At 39.1% G+C, this 15,746-nt stretch overlaps 1 protein-coding gene and 1 pseudogene across 1 annotated transcript; one reads left to right on the top strand and one right to left on the bottom strand.

Moving 5' to 3' along the window:
* Positions 1-9,171: 9,171 nt before the first annotated feature.
* LOC131902728 (vomeronasal type-1 receptor 3-like) lies at positions 9,172-10,101 on the bottom strand (annotated as a pseudogene).
* A 4,477-nt stretch (positions 10,102-14,578) lies between these two features.
* On the top strand, positions 14,579-15,456 carry LOC131902727 (small ribosomal subunit protein eS4, X isoform-like). Its single transcript, XM_059253722.1, has one exon. The coding sequence runs from the start codon at positions 14,579-14,581 to the stop codon at positions 15,368-15,370; it is 792 nt and encodes a 263-aa protein (XP_059109705.1). The 3' UTR covers positions 15,371-15,456.
* The last annotated feature ends 290 nt before the right edge of the window (positions 15,457-15,746 follow it).

Raw genomic sequence — 15,746 nt, 5'->3', positions numbered from 1 at the left:
GGGTGCTGGGCCCCTAAAGAGTAAAGAGAAAACCAATTACAGGCTTCCCGTCCCTGCATGGAGAAATGAACCTGTAATGGAGGCGAGATGACCATTTTCAATGAATCTGTGGAAGACAGAATCCCTGACCTCAACCTGCTTGCACAGGATCCCCAGACTGTGGGCTGGTTCATCTGTCTATCCCTCATCTCTAATGATGTCATCCTGGCATCCCCAGATCTCTTCCCTAAAGTCACTATTCACACTGTGTTTGCAAGTGTTGAGTCACTGTTCCTAAGGGGGAAAAAAAACAAAGTTAGTTTCTTGTGAGCTCAGGCCACAATGTTGTCTTCAACTAGTCAAGACATTGAAGGATGATTAGCCTTTCTTTTAGGGGCTAGCCTCTGTTTACCTCATGGGCCTAACTTCATCTGATCCTCCCTCACATACCTCACATACATTGTCTCCACAGATGCACACTGCATCTGCTGTTAGGAACATGACTGGACATTATGGTAGCAGTGTACTTGGAATTGGGTTCAGTCATGAAATTCTCAATTTAAAACAAAGCCAAAGCTGTAAAGAGTATAAATGTGGAATTAAACAAACTGTGAAGTGAGAACTTGTGTATAGAGTAAGAACCTCAAACATCAGTGAGTGATGGTCAGCATTGACAATTCCAGTACTTGGGAAGCAGAGGATGTATAATTTCCTTGAGTTTCTGGCCATCCAGGGCTACACAATGTAACCATGTCTCAAATAACAAATGACCAAAAAAAAAAAAACCACCCAAATATTTAAACAAAAACTTCATAACTCTCAGAAGTGATTTGTGCAATGACATCTAGGAATATGTGTATGGAGTGTTCAAATATTTTTTTTAATACCTTGGCCATTGAGAACTTAAGGCTGTTGGTGGTATTGTGTTCCCCAAAATATTGTGCACCCTAATAAACTTATCGTGGGTCAGAGACAAAAGAGCCACTAGATACAAAGGCAAAAAAATGGTGGCACTCAGTCGATGACTGAGAAGTATGAAAATATAGAACCCCAAATAGGATCCAGTATGATTACCACTATGTTATATCCTATTACTTCTTTCCACGTTTGCAATTTGCACTGAAGCACCAGTAATCCTGAAGGCATTTCTTATGTGTGTGTCACTGCTGTGTATGCATGGGAAAGCCAGATTACAATAGCTAAAACCTTACTCTGTCATTCTGCCAACTCAGCTTTGTAGACACAGTGCTTTAATGACATGTACTAGCAAATTTGGAAAGACATGTAACATCTTTGATCCCCACTTTCTGCATCCCATGTATTGGGATCACATGCTAGTGTCTCAAACCATATTTTTAAGTGTGTGCTGAGGTTCCACCTCAGACCTCATGATTACATTGTAAGCACCTCCCTGACTGAGCCATCTCTAAGACCAGGGTATCTCCTCTAAAGCCTTTAGTTCCCAAAGATTAATTCCCCAGGCTCTCTGTCACCATGTAAATAAGTTACATTCAAGTGTGTCCCTCAAACCAGCAAAGGGTTTATTTTGCTATATTTATGCTAATTTAGGACACTTGATATTCTCCATGGTAAGGGTTTTGTTGGGGGCAGTACTTTCTCATGAATATAAAAAACTATAACACCTTCTCAGAACTTCTTCTCAAAATGACTGTCTTCCTGAGTTAGCCATCTCTCACACCAGGAACTCACCTTGACAAGAGGCTCTAACACTCATCAAAGAGACCCTCCGTGAACCTCCCAGGGTTCCTGCCACTTGATTCCCACTTCTCTTTCAAGAGACATTTGTCCTCATAGTTTACAGTTTTGGGAAAAAAAAACAACAACAACTCCAAGACCAGTTGAGAAATCGCCTGCTGTTTGCTCTGCTTTTCTGACTACAACCATGAGGGAAACATCTCCCAGGATCTTTGCAGTCCCTGCTTTGCCCAATTATTTGGGGGGAAAGTTGAGCTGTGTGCCTGAGGAGTTAGAGATTTCTTCTCCAGACTGGCTTGGAATGAACTCTGCATTGTCTAATTCAAGGTCATTTGCTGGTGACTCTGGGTTAAAAGATTTTTTGAACAGTGACGCCATTCTGGTGAGGATCCTCAGAGTCAACCATGACAGTTCCGTATCTGCCTTGTGACTTAAGGATCTGTTTCAACAATTTGTGGATGTATAAAACCTATGAATTAAAAAGAGAAGAGACACATGATTAAAGTAAAAAAAAAATAACTAAAAATTAACCGTTATGGTTGGTTTCATTGTTACCTGACAGATGCATAAATAACAGCAGCAAAAACAAGCAAGGAAACAAAACAGGGGAAATTAACCTTTCCAGATGATTCAGTCACAGATGGAATCCTAACTCAGGCCCAGCTCTGTGTCTCACATTCAATGCTTGAGGCTTCTCTGGAAGGAGATCACATCCTAAGCAAGCATTGCAAGTCATTGTAGTGAAAGGGGATAGTACCACACTGAGGGAGCATCAAGACTGACATCCATCTCCCAGGAATGCTGATCCTGTGCTCTCATATAGTGTTCATTCCAAACCTGTTAGAAGTTCCTGATTTCCATAGTTTTGATCGCAAGTGCTGCAATGAACAGGGGAAAACCTCTGGCAGTGGAATTAGACAGAAGGCAGTTCCCAGGAGGTGTCTGTAGCCCTACATAGAAAAGACAGGCTAGACCAGGCTCAGCAGTGTAGGCAGAGAGAGGTGACTGTTTCATTTCGGGAAAACATAATGTTTGATAGACATGATTTGAACACTCTAGTCTGGGGAGAAAATAAAACTGTGTGGTCAAAATGAATAGATTTTTTTATTCCTTCATCTTTTTCTTTCCTTTTCTATTTTTTTGGTGTTTGCTTGTTTTTGCATAAAGATGTCTTGTAAGCCAGTCTGCATACAAACTCACTAAATAATTGAGAATGACCTTGGACTCTAATTCTATGGCTTCTACCTCCCCAGTTCTGGGGTTTCAGAGCTGTTTCACTACTTCACACAACCTGTTTTGTGTTGGTCTATTTTGTTTTATTTTGTCTTATTAATGCAGTGTCTCTCTGTACAGTCCTGGCTGTCCTGGAACTTGCTATGTAAGCACACTGGCTTCATACTCACAGAGATTCACCTGCCTCTGTACCCTGAGTGCTCAGATTAAAGGTGTGTGCCACTGTCCTAGTTAGAATTTTTAATGCTGTGAAGAGACACCATGACCTCAGCAACTCTTACAGAGAAAATATTTAATTAAGGTGGCTCATTTACAGTTTCAGAAGTTCAGTCTATTATCATCATGACAGGGAGCATGGAGGCAAGCAGGCAGATGTGGTTCTGGATCTGAGAGTGCAGGCATCTTGCAGGCAACAGGAAGTTGACTGATCCACTGGGCAGTAAGTATCCTGAGCATAGGAAAACTCAAAACCTTCACCCACAGTGTCACACTTCCTCCAACAATGCCACACCTACTCCAACCTTGCAACACCTCCTAGTAGTACCACTCCCAATGAGATGATGGGGGAAAATTATATTCAAACTACCACATTACACACTCTCATCCCCATTGCATCATAATAATATCAAAATGCAAAATACATTTATTCTGACTTTAAAAGTCCTCATAGTCTGTCACAGTCTCAGCAATGATTAAAAGTCCAAAGTTCAAAGTCTCTTCTGAGATTCATACAATCACTTAAATGGAATCCTCTATAAAATCAAAAGAAAAAACAAATCACATACTTTCAAAATATAAGGGCACAGAATATACATTACCATTCCAACCATAGGAAAAGCAGCATAGTGAGGAAATACGGACCAAAGCAAGACTAAAATCCAGCTGGGCAAACTCCAAACTGCACCTTCATGTCTCATGTTGAAATGATCTTCAGATGTCCAACTTTGTTCAGCTTTGTTGACTGCAACACACTTCCTACCTTTGGGCTGGTTCCATTCCCTTTTACAAGCTCTTTCTGTGGGTATCCCACAACTCTGGCATCTCTAATATCTTGGGTTCTCCTAGGCAATTTGGGCTTTCACTTCAAACCTTCACTAAATGGCCTTTCTAGGCCTCCGTTCAGGTACACCCCTGACACATGCTTGGTCTCAGCAGCTTTCCTTTGGCTCAGGCTAATTACATATTCTATTTCTTCTATCATTAACTGTAAAGACAGAAGCCCATGGTTGACGCTGCCAAGTTCTTCTTCTTACTGGGTTGGAACATTCCCCTGCCCACCCACATTAAAAAAAATCTAAATCAGCTTTCTATCTTTCAATGCCTGGGCTTAGCTGTCCTGAAACTTGTTCTTCAAACCAGGTTGACCACATATTCAATGATCTGCCAGCCTCTGCCTTCCCAGTGCTGGAAATAAAGGTGTGCCCCACCACATTTGACTCTAAGCTTTTCTTCAGTTCCTTTTCCCAAGTTGGAAACTTATCTGGGGTGAGATCTTGCCTAGAGGGCACCATTACCTTTATTCCATTCTCAAGGCATATATCTCCTTGGACACAGGATTTAGCTCCATTCCACTTCTTGCTGTTCTTTTTTTTCTTGAAATTTACATTTGTATTTTACCCTGCTCAGTTTGTTCCTTTTCATTATAAATCTTAATTATAGTTAGCAGAGTCTACTGTGCTGTTTTGAGATTTCTTCTGCCAACAGAATTAATTCCAAACTCTTCAACTGAGCCTCAGGAAGATTCTTTGAATAAAGTGAAAAGGCAGCCACTTTCTCCACCAAAATATCACAAGAATGAACATTGGGTAACATAATAAAATACTTCTCCTCTGAAACCTCTTGATATATCCCTCCCCACACCCCATAGTCCATCAAGCAACAGACAGTACCACTTTTTTCCACACTCCTACAAGTATGGCCCATCAAGCAGCACTAAAAATGTTCAACTGCTTTTCTAGTCCATAGTCCCCAAGTCCATATTACTCCAAATAAACACATGGTCAGGCTTATCACAATACCCCAGTCACTGGTACTAAATTGTGTCTTAGAGTTTTCATTGCTGTGAAGGGACAACATGACTATGGCATCTCTTATAAAGAAAACATTCATTGGGATGGTTCACTTACAATTTCAGAGGTTCTGTCCATCATCATCACTGTAGAGAGCATGGTGGCATGCATGCAGACAGGGTACTGGAACTGAGAGTGCTACATCTTGCAGGTAATAGGAAGTCAACTGACACACTGGACAGGATCCTGAGCATAGGAAATCTCAAAGCCTGAGCCCACAGTTACACACTTCCTTCAACAGACCATACCCACTCCAGCAAAGCCATACCTCCTAATACTGCCACTCCTTATGTTATTATGTGGGCCAGTTACATTCAAACTACCACAGCTACCATGACTGGTTTTCTAAAAGCACTCTATTTGTTTGGTTGAATTATATGCTGTGAAATTAATATGTTGAGGTTTTCATCAGAAAGACTGTGGTCTCAATTCAAAAAACTTCTTGACCTCAGCACAAAGACAGAACCCTAAATGTCATAATCCCAAAAAAGGTATGAAATTCAGTGATTAAAAATTCTGAAATCTAATGTCCTCTAAAACCATAATGCTGAAATTTTTGAGTGTTAAAATCTCTATGAGAATAGCAGAATATCATTAGGAATCATTTGTATTGATACATTTTTTTCTTAAACAGTTTTACCCTAGTTCTCTGGCCACTTAGTCTCTGGTTCTTGCTTACTCAAGCATTGTTGGGTATGGTCCTCTTTCTCATGGAGTGTGACTTATGTCATATTAAGTGTTGGCTGGCTACTCTCACAAATTTGTGCCACAATTGCCCAAGAGTATTTCGCAGGCAGGAAAGATTACAGGTCAAAGATTTTGTGACTGGGTTGGTATTTACATTTCTCTGTTGGTTTTCTGCCGAGTACCTTCCTGCTCCAATGAGACTAGAATGTAGGAGTGAAGGCTCCATGTAGATACCAGTTCTCCTTCTCCATATTCAATGATTTGTGTGGGTGTTGTCCTCAGCACTGGGACCCATAGCCACTTTGAGGAAAACAATCTTTGTGTCAGTAACAGCCTAGGTTGTTTGGGGGATTTCCATGGAACCCCATTCCTATCACTACTGCCTGAATGCAAACTCAACAGTGACGTACACCCTAAGCTCTCTCACCACAACTCCAACTTCCCTCACTGCTACTCTCTTACCATAATGGACTCTGCCTTCAGACTGCTGTGAATAAAACTTTCCTTATTTGATTTGCCTTTGTCTGGCATTTTGTCACAGTTACAAGAAGGAGAAATAACACATCCATCAAATGCTTTCCCTTGTTTCCTAGGTTGCTATGTCTTTGTTGCTTTGTAGGATATGGTGTGTGTGTATTTTTGTGTGTGTGTGTGTGTGTGTGTGTGTGTGCTTTTTGAAAGCAACATGTTTTTCCAATTCCATATTTTGAAAATCCTTCCTCTAAATTTCTAATGGTAATTCAACACTTCCAAAGAAGCAAAAGTGAGAAGTGAGAAGTTTTATTATTTTAGCTAATTGTCTTTTTAAAAAAATGTTATGATGTGAGATAATTTCAAGCTCATAGAAAAATTGTAAACCTAGTAAAAAGTTTTCTCATCCAATTTTACTCATATTCTAATGCAAGATAATACTGTTTCCTGGGAGAGTGGATATTCTAGAGGCAAAATGGTTGCCTGGCAAATGCAGTGCCTTAGGATCCAGACCTAGCATAGTTTACAACATATGCCAAACAAAGAGCTTATGACAAATTTCCTACCAGAAAAAGTATTGCGCCATGTAACCACAGTTGAATTATGGAAACCCATATATTTCTATCTGTGTAGCAACATGGTCTCATCTCTTAACACCTTTCACATTTTCTCAATAATCAAAAAGTTTCCTCCTTGTGGTAGCAGAAAAAAAGCACTCTCCTGAAATATCTAAGCCAAGACTAACTGTAGCATTTAGTAACCTTCCTTCTTTAGAGCATGTTCACATCCAAATTGTGTTTTACAGAAATAAGATGCAGTAATAAGACAAGCTACTTACTAGAAGAAACAACAAAATGAGAATAAAATTTTCAGATGTTTTGGGGTTGGAAGATCAAATGGTAATGTCTGTAAGATGCAGAGAAAGCTCACAGATAATGCATTAGAAAATAGATTAAGAATTAAATCAGAGAAGATTTAAAAATGCTCAGTTTCATACAAACACAACTAAGGAAAATTGTCCTGTTTCTTGAAATGGGCAAATGGAAGAAAAACTAAAGATAAGCTATCTGAATGAAAGAAACTTAAACGTGTAGAAACAGACTGTCTAAACAGACTCAAGGAGGGCACTCATGGTTTGGTGGTGTCACTGTTATTTAGAAATAATATGTCAATGCCTGTTAACAATAGTGTTAAACTCAGGATTGAAAGTCTCTGTCCCATGTCCACGTATTTGTTGTTGTTGTTGTTTTGTTTTGTTTTGTTTTTGGTATTTGATATTTGGTTTTTGGTTTTTGGTTTTTTCGAAACAGGGTTTCTCTATGTAGCTTTGTGCCTTTCCTGGATCTCTCTCTGTAGACCAGGCTGGCCTTGAACTCACAAAGAACTGCCTGCCTCTTCCTCCTGAGTGCTGGAATTAAAGGCATGCACCAACACCGCCTGGCTTGTTTTGTTTTGTTTTTTTTTATTTTTATTTATTTTTTATTTTTTCCATGTGTTAACATGTAGTGCCCCCACGCCATGAGAAGATGAAGCTTTTATCCCCCAGTGAGAAGGACATGGGTGATTGTACATTCTCTAGGGACCAGAAGACCCAGGCTATACCCATATTTTCTTTGCAGAAAAAGAGAAATTTTCTCCAAGGAAAATTAGTATAAATAAAGTATATTATTAATTTTACTCCACAGGGAAAAGCTGGAGGTTAGAGGAACATTTTCATGAAGAAATGAGTTTGAGTAACAAATAGAATTATACACAAATAAAACATTTTCATGAACCTTCTAGAAAATGGATGTATAGAACATGGCATGGAGCAGCTAGGATCATGGAGATAGTCATGTGAATAAAATGAACCAAATGTGACACAGGGTGGTGGAGACAGGCTTTAATTATTTTTTTTATTTTAAAGCATGTCTTAATTGTACAGAGTAATAGATTGCATCATGATATTTTCACACATGTGCATTAGTTGTTTGTGTCCTATTCATTCTTCACTGTCTCGACTGTGTCCCCGTTTCCTGCTCTCTGGTTCTTTTCCTCTTCTCAGTAGTTCATATTTCACTCTGACTCCTTTTTGTACCTTGACTTCACATGAAAGAAAATGTAATATTTGCATTTCTGAGGCTAATTTTCTTAAGGTGAATTCTGTTCGCTCCATTTTTCTACAACACTTTCAGGCTAGTGATGATGATACTTGAAGGATTATAGTTTCGGCATATGAGAAGAAAAAAAACAGTATGGAGCTGGAGAGCTGGTTCAGTGGTTAAAGAGCATTTAGAGAACTTCTAGAGGAACTGAGTTTAGTTTCCACCAATCACATTGAGTGACACCTACTACCTGTAATTCAACTTCCAGATTATCCAGCATGCTCTCTTGCCTCTGTGGGCAGCAGGATTCACATGGTAACATACATGTGCTGAGGCACACACAGCTACACAAAATAAAAAAAAAATGTAATGAAACTTCTCAGGGCTGGAGAGATGGCTTGGTGCTTAAGAGCACTGGTTGCTCTTCCAGAGGACACAGGCTCTATGTCCAGCACTCAATGGTGGCTCAAAATCCCCTGTAACTCCAGTCCTTAATGGTTGAACACCCTCTTCTGAACTCTGCAGGTTTGTGTTGGTACATAGACATATATGTAGGAAATACGAATGCATGCAAAATAAAAACACCTCAGCCACACCCATCAGAACTGAAAATCTGTTCCTGATACTTCAGATAAGATCAGGACTCCCATACATATTTTTTCATGTTGACCTATACTTTGCCAATTGTCACCTAGTAATTTGTATAATATGATGATTTCATGTGTATGAACAATTCTCATTATTGAATAGAAAATTCTGTAAAAAAATGCCTTAATTAAATGACTATTGATCAGACCATCTGACATAGGAAACAGGTACATGATGCTCAATATCTTCAAATTGAAGTCTTAGCATTACACAAAAGATAAAAAAAAAATGCCAATATATATGAAAAGACAAACAAACAGGGCTCATGAAAGACTTGGAGGGAGCTAACTCTTACCACAGCAGGGAAAAAACAGGCTAGAAATAGACTTGATATTGCTGATGAGAACAAAGGGGCAAACTATGGGAAAGCAAATTTCTAGAAATAGAAATACACTTTCTACCCATCCATTGGACCTTTGGAGGAGGTCCTAAAGACAAGCCAAATGGATGATACCGAGTAAGAGATGGCAAATGTGCACACCAGGATGAGGATAGTTTGGGTGGCTCTGTCCTCAGGTGAGACTTTCAGAAAGTGGTGAGCACTGTGGATATGCTTGACTTGTCTCTTATGTCGGTAGAGGAGACTCACCATGGAGACACTTGAGCAGGCCATGAGACCCAGACACAGGCCATCAGAGAAGCACAGTAAGAACATATACAGTGCAACTGCCACACTGCCGGAAACAAACCATGAGCAGTATCCATTACTCACCAAGTTAGTCATGTTTTTCCTGTAAATGGGGCCTAATACTCTTGCTAGAGTCAAGATGTTTAACAGCATGTGTGCAAGCCAGCTGAGAGAGCAGGAGGGACCAATGTACTTGGTGGCTCTGTGTTTAAACTTGTGCCACCCAGAGTTGCTGGGGCTGATTGTGATTGCTTGGAAGCTACTCAGTAGGCACATGGCATACATACAGGGACATCCCTCTCATTACTTGATAAACATACATTATCAATTTATATCTAATGTCATCCAGGAAATCCTTGAATCCAAAGTGTGCCATTGTCTGTGGAATGCCTTTTGTGATGAGAGACAAGCAGTTGGCAAAAGTCAAGTGCTCTAGGATCAGGTCTTTGGGCATTAAATGCTTTCCAGTGAATATCAAAATGACATAGTAAAATAGTATTGAGGAATTGCCAAGCATGCCCACTGTAATCTGAGAGAAGAGGAAAATTCCCATTGCCAAGTTTGCAGGAGCCATTTTCATTCCTATGAAAAAGGTAAATAATTGTATCCCAGTCAACAGACTCTAGAAATACATTATGAGTGTACGTTATTTCATGAAACTAGCTTAAATACAACATTCGCCACTTTATTGGATTTACATAGCTATCTCATTGAAAAAGAATGTTAAAAAGTATTTTCTTTATAAAAGGAGATTTTCACTGTTACTGTAAGGGGAAATATTAGATATGTTTACTAAAGATGTATGTTTTCCCTGGACATGATGGTAGCACCTTTAATTTTAGGACTCAAGAGACAGAGGCAGACAGATCTATAAATTTGCAGCTAATCCAGTCTATAGAGGCAGTTCCAAGAGTGAACTCCACACACAGAGAAACCCATTCTTAAAAATCTAAAGTAAATGAATTAATTAGAATATTAATGTATTCATTGTTGTTGACTAAACACAATGATTTGGGGTTAATTTCAAAGAACAAATTTTTAAAACGTGCTATTATTCCTGAAACTCACATGAAACAGATTTCAAATTTCACCCAGAGAAACAACAGAAAAAATTGAAAATCATACTTACAATGATTGACTAAATATTCATAATATTTAAAGAATATTTCATTTTAAGATTTGTCTTGTTTTTAATTATATGTGTGCTTGGGAGCCCCCAAATGAGTGTGACTGACAACAGAGGCCAGAGACTTGGCATCTTCTACAGCTGGATTTGTAGACAGTTTTGAGCCACTGGTAGGAGCTAGGAACTGAACTCACATTCAAGTTAACAGTAGTATGTACTCTTAATCAATGACTACTCACTCTACCATAAAATGAATATTTTAAACTAAACTTGAAATAGACTAAAATATAAAAGAAACAAAAATGGGTTCCAGACTTTGTTAAAATTCCTAAAATCATTTCAGAAATGTCCAGCTTGTTTCAAAATGAGGCTCATCATCACCAGTAATTAAGGTAACACAATGAGGGGATACACGTCGATGTTTCAATGAAAGATCATCACATACTGGATAAACAGGTATAATTAAAAGAGGTAAACATAAATAAATGTAGGAGATAAAGCTGCTGAGCATATGGAGGAAAAGAAACTTAGTGTAGAATGCATAGGTAAGTAAAATGTAGAAGCTATAAATTTAGTATTGTTATTCTTCTACAAAATTAGAAAATAACTACCAAGATCCATTCAGAGTGTTACTGCATGTCCAACATGTTGTGTCATCAACTTTTGTTGTTCTTAATGGCAAATGCTGTTCAAGGATCTGGGGACATGAGCAGATACAAAGCCACACAGGGAATGACTAATATTGAGCAAGAGTGATAAATGAGAGATCTGGTATTCCCTACCATTGCCCTGCTAAGTCTCAGCTGTTCTCATGAAGAATCTCAGAAAGACACAGTCACTTCTTTCTTGAATGTTTGGTGTGACTCAGTTGTCAGACATGCTGACCCAGCATGAGTATGTGTAAATTGATATCCACCTGTAAAAGAATGGGCCTATGTCTATATCCCCTCACCCTGCAAAAAAAAATAGTGATAAATTACTCAAAAGCTGAAATACTAAACCTCTCAGAGAAAAAATATTAGTAATATAAGATATAGGTAGAGGCAACAAGGCTAATGAGTGCAGGAAATGCACCAAGAATAAATGCATGGAATTGCAGGAATTTAAATGCTTTCTGCACATTAAAGGTTACTACCAGCTGAGTGGAGATATAACCTACAGAATGGAATAAAATCATTGACTTTTGTATTTCACTCAGTGGCTTAAAACATAGAATGTATAAGGGAAAATAAAGATTAAACAGTCACTCCACAAACTTTCTAGTCAACAAACAGGTTAATGAAATGGACAAGAATTTCTTTAAAGAAAAACCACACATTTACCAAGTAAATGCTTTTTGAAAATATTCAGCAAAGCCTGGCACATTCAGTTGAGACAGAATAGGAGGTCTTATCTTTTTGGAGAAGTGCATGTGGTAGGTAGATGAGGAAGTGAGGATGAGGGCAGCAGAAGGAGGGATGAGAGCAGGATCTGTGGTTGGTATGTAAAATGAATAATTTTTTAAAGAGAAAAAACGGGTTCAACACACTTGGCTACCAGAGAAATGCAAACTACAAATACTTAGAGACTCCATTGTACCCCTCAAAAGATTAACACGAGAAGAGACAACAACTAATGCTGATGATGTGGAAAAGGAATCCTCACTCTATATTTGTAGGAGGGTAAAGTACTGCGTTCAGTATAGAGATAAATACAAAGATTTTTCAATAAAATTAAAATAGGACTACAGTATAACACAGGTATGTAATTTCTGGGCATACACCCAAAGGTCTCTATGTCCTACCACAGAGATGCTTGCACATCCACATAAGCTGCTACAGTACTCACAATAGTAAGGAAATGATGTCCATCATAGATGTTCATCTGCAGATACTAGAACTGTGGTATCTATAATCTCTAGAATTTTGTTCATCTGTAAAGGAAAATGAAATCATGAAATTTTCTGGAACTACATAGAAAAGTGGTTATGTGCTATGCAACCAGAAAGGAGATCAAAAGATGAGGAAAAGGGAAATATTGGAGAATGAAGAGGAGGGGAAACAGGGCAATTGTGTCATTAAAGTGAAAAGGATTCTAAGGAATATGTAGAGGGTTCAGAGGATATTGGAGGAGCAGAAGAGAAGAGGAGAATCAAAAATAAACTTGTTTGAAAATGTCATAATGAAAGCTGATACTATATATGATAATAAAAATCTAAGCTAAATTAAAAAGATTATGCTTTCAGTGTAAATTATGCCATATAATAATGACAGTTTTGAGGACAACCTGGTCTACAAAGACAGTTCTAGGACAGCCAGGGCTACACAAAGAAATGCTATCTTTAGTTGTGACAGATCCAACACTCCCTCCCCACCGCCAACCCCCCACCACAACATCACGGCTGTCCAAAGAGTCCCAACACAGTTAATGTGCTCCAAAAAGGCAGCTCATGCACCAGGGATGGATCCTTTCCTACTGCCAGTGGGCCCCTTAAGCAGATCAAGCTACAAAACTCTCTTGCTTTTGACCTTGTCCAAGGAAGGACTTGGGTATTGGTTGGGGGTGAGGACTGAGGGGGCAGGAGGAGGGAAGAGAGGGAGGCCTCTCAGTATTTCAAATGAATAAAATATTTTTTAATAAAAAATTAAAATAAGCTCACAGCTACAAACATAAAAAAGAAAGAAAGAAAACCTTATCATGAAAAACCAGAACCCAAATCAAACCAAAACAAAACAAAAAAACTGAAAACTTGGAGGAGACATTCAGAAAAAGATAGAGAATGGGTGAGGGAGATGGACATGGAGGCAGAGACAGAGACAGAGGCTGACTAAGTATAGATAGAAGCATGGAAGGAGGTGATATCAATGATAAGAGAAACTTGGTAACAGCTTTTGGAAGAAAAGGGTTTACACATCCTAGGGAGAATTCGAGACCATCTACTTTTCTTTGAGTTGAAAATAGCTCCAATTTTATCCAAAAGCCTTTTCAAGTTCCCACTTTCAAAACCAATACCAGAGTCCCTTTCCCCTACCATGTCTGGTTTTTTAATCAACTTTGATTCTATCTATTACTGTATCTGTTCGTCAACCCTCCTTTTCTCCTTCTTTTCTTCCCTCCTTCCTTCTTTTCTTTCCTACTTCCTTCCTCCCCTCCCATCTTCCTTCTTTCAGCAGTGTGGTTGAAATAACTCTTAATGTAGATATTAAGTACAACTAAGATAAAGAGGGGCACTAGTGAAGAAAGTAAGGTGATTTCAAGAAGATGAGCATGGCGTCTCCGAGGAGTGCTTTCTAATGTCTAGCTCTGGTCACTCACCTCAGTGCTGGATGGTAGCACGATGGTGTGCATCACCGTGAGAAGTGAGACTCTGCTGTAACTGTGATGAGATATTCTCCCTCATTTAAATGTTCATGATTTCCTGGTGCTCTATCCCAGAGGAGAGGTGATTTCCAGTTCAACCCTAGACACTTGACAGCACCTCCACAAGGGTCTTAAGGAACTTTTAAACACCTTGGTCCTGAATTCCTGTCAGAAAACAAAATGTGTGTGTGTGTGTGTGTGTGTGTGTGTGTGTGTGTGAGAGAGAGAGAGAGAGAGAGAGAGAGAGAGAGAGAGAGAGAGAGAGAGAGAGAGAGAAATTAGGAATCAGGACTGAAACTTTTCTGTCTTTCCTTGGAGCACAAAGGGTATGGCAGAGAATCATGCAGAATGAAAAGGGCTTTGTCGCTGTTAAAGTACAAGCAAGTGGCATGATCTTGCCCCTGGAGAGCCTTTCCCTGTCACCCAGCGTTCTAGATACTTCAACATCTCAATATTATTTTGCCCTAAAGACACTCAAAAAATTGTTGAGGTGCCTATTATCATGTGAAAGGAATAGATGCCAGGCAATAATCAAATTGGGGGCTAAAATCAATACAATAGAAATAAAGATAACACTCTTTCCGTTCCCAGCGCAGCCATGGCTTTTGGTCCCAAGAAACATCTGAAGCATGTAGCAGCTCCAAAACATTGGATGCTGGATAAATTGACCGACATGTTTGCTCCTCGTCCATCCACTGGCTCTCACAAGTTGAGGGAATGTCTGCCTCTGATCATTTTTCTAAGCAACAGACTTAAGTATGCCCTGACTGGAGATGAAGTGAAAAAGATTTGCATGCAGCGCTTCATTAAGACTGATGGCAAAGTCAGGACTGATATAACCTACCCTGCTGGGTTTATGAATGTCATCACCATTGACAAGACTGGAGAGAACTTCCGTCTGACCTATGACACCAAGGGTCAATTTGCTGTTCATTGTATAACACCTGAGGAGGCCAAGTACAAGTTATGCAAAGTGAGAAAGATCTTTGTGGGAACAAAAAGAATCCCACATCTGGTGACCCATGATGCTCTCACTATTCACTACCCTGATCCCCTCATCAAGGTGAATGACACCATTCAGATTGATTTGGATACAGGCAAAATAACCGACTTCATCAAGTTTGACACCGGTAACCTGTGTATGGTGACTGGAGGTGCTAACTTGGGAAGAATTGGTGTGATCACAAACAGAGAAAGACATACCGGCTCTTTTGATGTGGGTCATGTGAAAGATGCCAATGGCAACAGCTTTGCCACCCGGCTTTCCAACATTTTTGTTATTGACAAGGGCAACAAACCATGGATTTCTCTTCCCCGAGGAAAAGGAATCCGCCTCACCATTGCTGAAGAGAGGGACGAGAGGCTAGCGGCCAAACAGAGCAGTGGGTGAAATGGTCTCTAGGAGACAGGCTGGAGGAGTATTTGTACAAGCCTTTCTAGGCAATGTGCTAGATTAAACAGCATGATGAACTAAAAAAAAAAAAAGAAATAAAAATAACAATACAAAGAATCAATGAAACAAAGAGTTGGTTCTTTGAGAAAATCAACAAGCTAAATAAGCCCTTATACAAATTAACCAAAAAACAGAGAGAGAACATCCAAATTAACAAAATCAGAAATGAAAAGGCAGACATAACAAAAGACAATGAAGAACTCCAAAGAATCATCATGCCATACTTCAAAAACCTGTACTCTATAAAATTGAAAAATCTAAAAGAAATGTACAATTTTCTGGATAGTTAACAACATACTAAAATTAAATCAAG

This window comes from Peromyscus eremicus, chromosome 1 (genome assembly GCF_949786415.1).
Source record: "Peromyscus eremicus chromosome 1, PerEre_H2_v1, whole genome shotgun sequence".
Classification (NCBI taxonomy): Eukaryota; Metazoa; Chordata; class Mammalia; order Rodentia; family Cricetidae; genus Peromyscus; species Peromyscus eremicus.
Note: the sequence above shows the minus strand (reverse complement) of the source record. Positions and strands in the feature narration are given on the sequence as shown.